Source organism: Taurulus bubalis (genome assembly GCF_910589615.1).
Source record: "Taurulus bubalis genome assembly, chromosome: 10".
NCBI classification, from domain to species: domain Eukaryota; kingdom Metazoa; phylum Chordata; class Actinopteri; order Perciformes; family Cottidae; genus Taurulus; species Taurulus bubalis.
In genome coordinates, this window is record NC_136598.1 from 2,777,102 (window position 1) to 2,787,290 (window position 10,189).

General features: G+C 40.2%; 1 protein-coding gene across 1 annotated transcript in view; it reads left to right on the plus strand.

The window, feature by feature from the left end:
* Positions 1–7,491, plus strand: part of brip1 (BRCA1 interacting helicase 1) — a gene marked incomplete at both ends in the record, with an annotated part of 58,167 nt that extends 50,676 nt beyond the window's left edge. Inside the window, 5 exon segments of the mRNA XM_079224395.1 lie at positions 2,895–2,962; positions 4,125–4,203; positions 4,309–4,515; positions 4,756–4,898; positions 7,465–7,491. Of these exon segments, the coding sequence (XP_079080521.1) occupies positions 2,895–2,962; positions 4,125–4,203; positions 4,309–4,515; positions 4,756–4,898; positions 7,465–7,491 (524 nt within the window).
* Between the last annotated feature and the right edge of the window lie 2,698 nt (positions 7,492–10,189).

The window sequence follows — 10,189 nt, forward strand, 5'->3', positions numbered from 1 at the left end:
CTATTTTAAAGTTTAATTGTTTTTCCCTATTAGCTTATTTTCTCATTGCACAGCTGCTGTGTTCCTCTGTTGCCTTCAGCTTTAGCTACTGCATGGCGCGGCGCAGCCGCTGGTTAACAGCGCTCATCCAATCACATTTCACTTCTGTTTATGTATGAACTCGAGAGCTGATAAAACTATATGAGAAGGCCTTCTAGCATCTGTTTTGCCACAGGGCCCGCATGACTATTAACGTGCGCTGTGACTGGTGTGCCAGTACGCTGGGAGTACATGGCCACCTGTTAGTGGAACTGAAGCACACTGATAAACTGTACAACCGCGTCGCTGAACTTTTTTTTAAGGAGAGTGGATGGACTTTGTCTTTAATGAACAGCATCTGGTAAGTTTCCTGCTTTTTTGCGCAACACTGCGATCAGCTGTTAAACTAAACCGCAGGCGTAGGTACCAAATCCACGGCCCGCCACTGATGGAATGTAAACTCATAGGTTGTACAGTCTGAACACTCAATGCGTGTACATGCCAACGTGGGTTTGCACACTGGAGACGGTTGAACACAAGTAGTTTACATGATGTTACACAAATACTTTACAAAAGGGAGCAATTTCTGGGGTTTACAAAGAATGGTGTGAAAAGGGAAAAACATCCAGTATGCGGCAGTCCTGTGGGCGAAAATGCCTTGTTGATGCTAGAGGTCAGAGGAGAATGGGCCGACTGATTCAAGCTGATAGAAGAGCAACTTTGACTGAAATAACCACTCGTTACAACCGAGGTATGCAGCAAAGCATTTGTGAAGCCACAACATATATATATTCAGATGGTAGAGTCAGAATTTGAACAGAATGAGAACATGGATCCATCATGCCTTGTTACCACTGTGCAGGCTGGTGGTGGTGTGGGGGATGTTTTCTTGGCACACTTTAGGCCCCTTAGTGCCAATTGGGCATCGTTAAATGCCACGGCCTACCTGAGCATTGTTTCTGACCATGTCCATCCCTTTATGGCCACCATGTACCCATCCTCTGATGGCTACTTCCAGCAGGATAATGCACCATGTGACAAAGCTCCAATCATTCTTAATTGGTTTCTTGAACATGACAATGAGTTCACTGTACTAAAATGGCCCCCACAGTCACCAGATCTCAACCCAATAGAGCATCTTTGGGATGTGGGGGAACAGGAGCTTCGTGCCCTGGATGTGCATCCCACAAATCTCCATCAACTGCAAGATGCTATCCTATCAATATGGGCCAACATTTCTAAAGAATGCTTTCAGCACCTTGTTGAATCAATGCCACGTAGAATTAAGGCAGTTCTGAAGGCAAAAGGGGGTCAAACACAGTATTAGTATGGTGTTCCTATTAATCCTTTAGGTGAGTGTACATCTTGATTTAAAGTGCTGAATACATCTTTCTGAATGATAGCTCAAGTTGTCGCTGTGTCAAGCATCTAATTGATCAGCCAGTAACATTCAGTGCTGCAGCCCATCGGCCCGGAAGGTTTTCAAGAACTACAATCCAGAAACCTGACAACCGTGCTCTTCAGAATTCTGGTTTCTAGATTCCTGGGTTTTTGAACACTAATCAGAAGGAGCTTTAAAAAGCTGTTTTGCTAGTTTTCTTTTGCTAGTTCATTTAGAGAAATGCTAGCCAGTCCCAGCCGTCATGGTCTCCGAGTGTTCTCTGTTGTGTAGTTCCACCTTTGCACCTCATGAAGCATACATCAAAATATTTCTCAGAGTGCTCCAGTCGGTGCTGCATGTTTTCCAGAGGCAGCATAGCAAGACACTTTCATTTGTTAGCTTGTGTTGTTGTTGAACAGCATGTGACATGATGATTGTAAACTAAACTGCATGTCTAAGTAAGTCATTACACATGCAGTTTGGTTTGGATAACAGGGACCTTTTCTCTCCATCCACACACAGTACATGAGAGCACTACCAAAACACAGCTGTGAGCAAATTAAACCAAGAAGAAAATCAAGAGTTTTAGCCTCTGCTGTATTTGTTCATATTCAGGAGTTCATAATAGCTGCAGCACTGAAGACAGTTGGGGACTTTTTCTGGGTTCGGATTACACTCTATCACGTCATATAATAATGTATTTTTATTTTTATTATTATTGTATATGTGGATGCTTTAGGTCTTAATCTTTCTAAAGAGGTGCAGTATTACTCTGGGAGCGACCGAGGACTAATTTTTTGAGCAGACTCTTGACTTTTGATCATACTTATGCAGAAAATAAAGAATACATATTTTTTTTATTTTTTTAAAGGCAAGGAGTTGATGATTCTTTAGAGATCAAGGACAATAGGGGCTGGTATTTATATCAAGGTAATGTGAGCTGTAGAACACCTGTAGAAGCCCTAGGTTCCCCCTATATGGGGACCCTAGGGCTGATGAGGTTGGGAGGTTAACCATGACATGCTGTAACATATTGAAATATTCCCTTTGATGCTGTCCAATGTTTTTGGTAATATATCTTTTTGATATATCTCGCTATATTGGTGTTGTTTCTAGGCATGCACGTCATTTATGTAAAATTAAACTTAACCTACTTTTCTTTCAACCAAGCTATTAAAGTACGGAGATCTTGCAGGCGGAAAAGCAGGAGATTTAACAAAACCTCTCCAAAAAGAAAGGTACGTGTCAAGGAAATGTTTTTCCCCAGCAAATCACAGGTAAAGGATAAACAATTTCTTAAAATGTACTGTACTTTTCTATCTCATTATTTATTTGTTTTTCTATATTCATGGTTGTATTAAATGTCATAGCAGCAACAGATGTTGACACTGATCAGCGCTGCCGTACACATGCAGGGATGTAGTCACACAGAAGCGCATAAAGAAAACACAGTGGAGGGTAATGAGTCACATCACCACATTCTGTGTGAACACAGTGGGCACGTCAAAGGGTCCGACAGAGAAAAGGCTTTCTAATGTCAACATGGCCACTAAAAGCAATACGGTACGCTTCATGACCAAAGAGGAACAGAGAAATAGAAAGACGGTTTAGCACTTAGACACATTAGCACTTAGACACAAACAGATCATGTGTTCTGTCGTGTGTGTGTGTGTGTGTGTGTGCGTGTGCGTGTGCATCTGTCCATCTGTCCGCGGCTAATTTCGCATAGTACTAGACCCATCAGCCAATTTATGGCCGTATGCTCAGTGGTTGTGGTGATTCACACTTTTTGAAAAACATATGTCATTGTCTGTTTTTTTTTATTTTCTTATACTTGATATTTTATTTAGGCGTTATTTAGGCAAACAGAACAACCTTCAAAAGTAGGAAGGAATATAAGGAATTAACCAAATAAAAGAATTCAAGCAGGTAAATAACTAAAAATAAGAAAACAAAGCAATCAAACAGCCATGCAACACTTCAAAAGCATCGTCAGTCAATCGTGTCAACCATAAATTAAATCCAACATACAGATATATTACACAAATTTACATTCAAAAAGTTATATTCACAGGGTTTCATTAACTTAGTTTTAAACTTATATATATGGGTTGCATCTTGATGAAACATAGTTCTTGTCTTTTTAAGAGATACTGAGCTTCTCGAGCCAACAAAATCCAGAAACCCGTGAGGTTAGAGAGGGCGAGTCATCTGCCCATTTCCTTCTTTTGACATATATTTGGTCCATTTTGTCCATCTGGCCATCTGTATATCCCTTCTCAGTCTCAGAAGGAAGGTCATTCTTTCCATCTCGTGGATTTCTTTAATTATTTCAGTCCAGTTTTCTATTGAGGGTGGGTTGTAACCAGTTACGAGTGATTGCTTTTTTTGCTGCTACTGTTAATATTTTTAGGAGGTACCTGTCATTTCCTGTTATTTCTTCTGGTAGATCACCCAAATAAAGTGATTTGCATGTAAATTGTATCTGTTGCCCCAGAATATGTTGCATCATTGTCAAAGTGCTCTCCCAGAATATTATGTCATTGTCTGTTTTATGTCGTTGCTTCCTACTTGAGTAGAAAAGGGTCATTTCTGGCAATCAGCCATTGTTGGCCTTTTGTCATGCCTCAGAAACTGATTTACTTTTCTGAAATGTTTTCAGTTCATGTGCCTGAAATGCTTCACATGATATAAAATAAACATTTTGTTGTTGTTCCACTATCAGATAGTCAAAGACCACCAGCCCTGCTCTTTGGGCCTCTACTGCTCTCTGTGTGAGAAGGAGCTACTTCCTGTGGCACATGGTAATTTCCTGTTGTTTCACTTTACGACTAAACCATCTGAGTCAAACCATTACTCAAAGTGAATGAGTTTCCTTTCATTTTCACTGCCATGACTTCATTTTTCAGGTGCACTGCAAAGTGCCGTCTGTGAATTTGAACATCTGTCTTTTCTGAGAAAATTCAGTCCCGAAACGCCGACCCGCCACTGCCACTGTGCACCACATCAGCCTTCCATTTTGGACCAGTCGGGCTCATTGCTGCTGGTCCAAAGTCTCGCATCAATGAAGGCCCTGAGGACTGCTCTGCAACCCTACTGTGATGGCAGTTTAACTGGTGGGTGCACAGCTGGTCTGATCAGACGAGAGCAGTGTTAAAGAAGCGGTAGTGACACATTGTTTCATACAAAGAAGGTTACTAAGCAGTTCATGTGACATGTTTTTCCCATCCCTATTCTTTAAAACAGACTTTTAACATTCATATGAAGATGTTCACCTTTGATCCTTTTTATGGCACATTTCCCCCCTCTGAAGTCAGTGAACTTCCATGCTTTCCCACTGCTTTCCATTCATGCAGCATACAATGCCATCTGGAATCCTGAGGAGGGCTCCGTTACCAGATTTCTGCAGTGCAAAGGCTGTTGGTCTCAAAGCCCCTTTCTGTCTGCGGCGTTAATTGCAGCAGAGATCCAGTACCCTCGAGACATGGCTCAAGATCAGGTAAACTTTATGAACCTGAATACGTGTAAAGATGTACAGTACACAGTGTCATTTGGCACAAAACACAATCCAAATTATTAACATCCCGTTATGTTTATATATATATATATATATATATATATGTATATGTATATGTATGCGCGCCTGGGTTTAGTTTCACAGTCTAATACTAAACTGAGAGGAAACTGTTGGGAATGGTACATTCAAATGGCTGAGTATGTGACTACATTTCTGTCTGTGATTATTCAAGGTTTCTATTTAAAAAGTGAAAATCATGTTCTTCACTGTTAACTCTGTACTCAAATCAGCCAGCCATTAGTTCATTGTATATGTATGTAAATATCTCTAAAGTCACTTTCCTTGAAGGAGGTAAACAATGATTATTGAGCCGGCTCATTAATGAAAGTATTGCAATATTTCTACATCTGCAGTATTAAAAACTGGTTGTCTGCAGTGGCATTCCTGGGGTAAAATGCGATATTACAGTTTTTCTCCATTGTATACAACAAATAAATGTAACTTTGCACATCATTTTGAAAACTTGAAGGCCATGTATCAACACCAAGACTCCAGACTGCTGAGCTCTGAGCACTATTCCATTTGGTTTCGCTCAAATAGAAGTTCTAAATCAAGCAGGACTGAAATCTCAAGGATTTGTGCTGAGCCATTGGGTGTTGTACATGTGTCTTATCTTTTGTCTCACTGAGAAAATGCCTAGTTTGTGGTAAATATGCACAAGTTTGCCGTGTGATTTCTTTAGTGTCCCTGGCAGTACGGTGTAACTTCTTCAGCAATGAGCTGTGTCTCAGAGATCAGAACACCAGAACACAATACATGTTAGAAAGATACATTCATTGTCGGTTTCTTCTTTTCTCTTTTCAGTATGTGTTGACAATAAGAAAAAACAACAACTTTAAAACAAGAAAAAGTCTGCCAGTGAGGGTGGATGATTCAATTTGTTGCCAGTTGCAGTTTGCGCTGTTTCCAGGAGAGTTTTGAGAATGTGAGAACGCTAATTTGACAGCTGGAGTCGGCTTTCTGACTCCTATCGACACCACAGCGCTGTACTGGTAATGTCCTCAGTGATCAATGAGCTCCCAGTGGAGCCAGTTACTGCGTACTCTCCCGATATGCTGCAGGTTTCACAACGTGACTCCACTGTTTCCCCTGTTGTTTGCCACTTGTACCTCTAACTTGTACAAATTGGACACATGCTGTGTCATAAGGCATATTTCAATCAATAACTACTCCCCCACACAAACCCCCATAATCTGATTAACGTGGTAACAGAACAGGCACTCATTGATTTGTAATCCTTAAGGTGATTTATTTTTTTATTTTATTGATTTGCTTCGCAGACTGGGAATGCTCCTGGGCTCCATTGTCTCCGTCTATGCGTAGAGCTATAGATGGAGAATAAACCCAAACTTTGCTTTTGTTGAATTATGTGTCGGCTTTAAAATAATTTGGAGAAACTGTTCGGGTTAAAAATGTAGGCATGATGCATTCATCAAAGGCTAACATTTATTATTAATTTAGGAGCAGTCCGTTATTTAACAAAGATTTCTACATAATGGAAATCTGCTAATTTTGACTGAAAGTCTATTTCGGTGCAATGTCCACTTTTATTGATTTGTATTGTATTTACATTATGTTAAATATTTGTATTCTAAATTGAATTTACTGTTGCTTTTTATTTTTCTCCGTCACCGTTTAGCTGTCACTGCTCGTGTATCATTCAAACGTAACGTCTGCAGCAATCCAAACTGTTGCCAGGAGTATTAGTGTCGTCCTCATGTTTGAGTGTCAAACGCTGTTGAGATTATCACTGTGACCTGTCAGATTACATAGATTTACCCGATTGACCGGTAGATTCAGGTTAAACTGTAACTTTCCAAACTCTGTTACTTTCAAACCGGCGTTATCTTGTTATGTTGGTCCAATCTTTTTACTTTTTCATGAACAAACAAAACACATTTCTTCATGGATTTTATTAACCGATGTGACATAAATGCATTTTTGTTATTATCAAATTGCCGAAATGAGATACATTCACCAAGATGGTGATGCTTTTACACTAATTACTGTGGATTGTGTATTTATCAAAAACATTTGTCATTTGTTTTCAGAAAGTTTAAACTATACTTTACTAACTAAGAGTAATCTGATGCTTTTAAAAGGGAAGTGTTGACAAGTAATGCAGCATATACATTGTCAATTAGTCAAACTATCTAGTCTCCATCAGGGGAAAGCATCCTCACCTAAACACCAAATCAAGAAAAAAGAACAAAATTAATTTGTAGGCTACGGAGGTGATGCTCCCGTCTCCATCATGAGACACGTATGTCAGGCCAGCGTCTCGTACACATCAGTAAATATCTCTGGGCATGGCTGTCCGCAGCTCTGCTCCTATTCTTGTTGATGCACACACATCGTTCTTGCTGTGACAAAATCCAGATCTTGTGGAACCAAAGAAGAATATTCTGTTCAGTCCTGTTCGTCTTGTGTTGCAATTCTAGATTTTGAGATTCGACGATAGCCCTGTTTGTAAAATTGCCTCTTTAAGGTTCTGGCCATCTGGATCACAGTGTGAATCTGACTAAACCCACAAGCTGAACACACATCTCTGCCCCCCTCTGCCACGAGGGCTTTAGGACACACTTTGGTCCACCCTTCACTGTTTCTTGGACGCTTGCATGATGCGTTTTCAAGTTCCTGCTGTTCAGCTGTGAGTTTGACAGACACCATATTGCACGCAAAGCTTTGGAGTCTGTCTGGGTGCAATCGCCAGACACCCAAACTCCAGTCTGCATGGAGCCACTTAACAGTCCCCAACACTCTTGGCTTGGGGCACGACACACTCACAACAACTTTACCGACATCATCGACCACTGCCGTTTTGACCTGCTAATCTCAATTTGTCATTGTTGTCATAACCCCCCCCCCCCCCCCCCCCCCCAATCATCAATTGCTCACTCATCTGTTTCAAAACATGTCACTCCCCACTTCCCTAACACCTGCCTTCAAAACGCTCTATCAGACTCACCGTAGTTATTTGGTAACTGTTCGTGTTCAGATAATAGGAAGTCATGCAGACACCATGTGGGTTTAATGTGCTTTGTTCTAGCAGCGAGGAGATCGTAGGCCTGCAAGCTCTGATATAGTGACCTTTCATAACTCTCATGCCCCAGTGGTTATTAAAGGTGATTATGTTCATCTGAGTGATTTTATTTGTAGCACAAAATGAATTCTGTTCAGTTGTTGCATTTGAACGCAAGACAATTCCTCCTGTGATGTGAAATTTCAGTTATCATTTTATTTATTACTACAATAAGTTGTTATGTCCGTATAAATGCATAGCATGTCCTGCTGCATGTCCCATTACACAGAATGACACAACAAGTGGATGTTTTATAGAGATTTGACAATACAACTGTTTACATTGTTTGCTTCCCAAATGAATCAATCGATACATAACCTTTAGGATATAATTTTCTTCAATCACGTATTTAAAAAAGCAAGTAAATAGCTTCAGCCACTGCGGTGCATTGGGTGAATAGCTAATGAAATTGATTTCTTTAAGCGTGTGTAGCCTGATAAGGATTGCTTGACCGGATCATCTGGTAGTAGAGGGTCTTTAGCAATCTGTCTGCTGGAGCAGCTGTTAGAACTTGGCTTGAGTCATAGGTTTGGAGCTCCTTTGATAATAAACCCAGATTTGTTTCAGGGGGTCAGTGGAATTAGACACCTAATCTGCCTATGTGGTTTTATAAATTGACTAATCTTGATATAGACATCCGTTGTTTGGGCTCATCTTCCTGTGCTTACACCATAAGCTGGTTAATGCTATAAGTGTGATTGTGGCAACCATTTATTTGTCAGCTGAAAGCCTGATGCCTTTTTAGTGTGCATATTGTAGGTCTCAGCAGGAGAGCAGTAAGTACTGGCAATTAGCCATGTATGCAACCGTACCCGGTTTATGGTAGAACACTGACCGAGATAAGAATCTCTGATCCATTAAACTACTTAACTTCTTTGTGTCGTATTATGTTGACGTTTTTTAGTAGCTGCTGTACAGAATGTTCCACATTAATTAGTTCAGGTTTGTTTAAGAGACCATGCTTTCATGTAGGAATTCATCTTTATGGCAATTGTTCACCACTTGGTTTCGACACTTGTGTTGATTTTGATGATGTGTCAGCATGAGCATAAAATAGTTGGAAATAATTATACAGCTCCATTCTCATTGATCTTTGAGTCATTGAGTCAGTATCCTTTTTTGAATCATTGGATTGCTTGATCATTTGGGATGTTATGAGATGTGTCACTCTGCTACAGAAGTAAGAGTTAACTTAAGGCTAAGAGCATTAATTTAGACTCTATTATAATGTTCTCCTTTTCTCTACTTGCGCTGCCTTCTCAGACACGCTGGCGTCATGGCAATGTCAGCCGATCTGCCTCTCTGATGGTCGGTTGCTCGGTCCACCACTTTGGTCCAGACTGAAATGTCTTACCAACTATTGGACACTTTTGGTCCTCAGAGGATGAATCCTGCTGACTTTGGTTGTCCCCTGACTTTTCCTCTAGTGCCACCAGCACACGGCTTTCAATGAAATATTGGATGGATTGCCATGAAATGTCTTAACATCAGGTCAAAAATGTTTGTCTATTTCTTTTTTTTTGACAGAGCCAGCATTAAGCAATGTCATTCAGCTTGGTGTTTTGTGCTAATTTGCACACTCATAGATCAAATTAAACGCAAAATGGTACACATTATACATGCCTATCAGCAGCATGTTTGCATGTCGATGTTAGTATTTAGCTCAAAGCAACTGTACCAAAAGACAGCCTCACAGATCAGCTGATGTGGCTGTAGACTCTTATTGTCTCCAGAAAGTCTTCCAAACAAATATAGAAACATACTGTACTATTTGAGCCTTTTCTGATGTGATGGTCCTGTGAGTTGAGTTACCATAAGATATTCATTCACCCATAGGTTGACATGACTGACAGTATTGTGTTTTGCGCTAACATTATATTAAGATAATCAATTATCCTTGTTACTATAACTTCTAAAACAAAAAAATCATACATAAATCTTTTTTGTCTTAAAGACCATGAGAGCCTCAACTAAAATGCTACCATCATGGACAGGTCTACAACATGACAGCTGGATTAGTATGCCATTCTTTTGATTGCCTGCCTGCTCTTATCACCATATGTTTTCCTGAGCTCCATGCTGTACTTTGCGTTACTTGAAGCGACGGTGTCTCGTAAATCTGTCCTGGGAA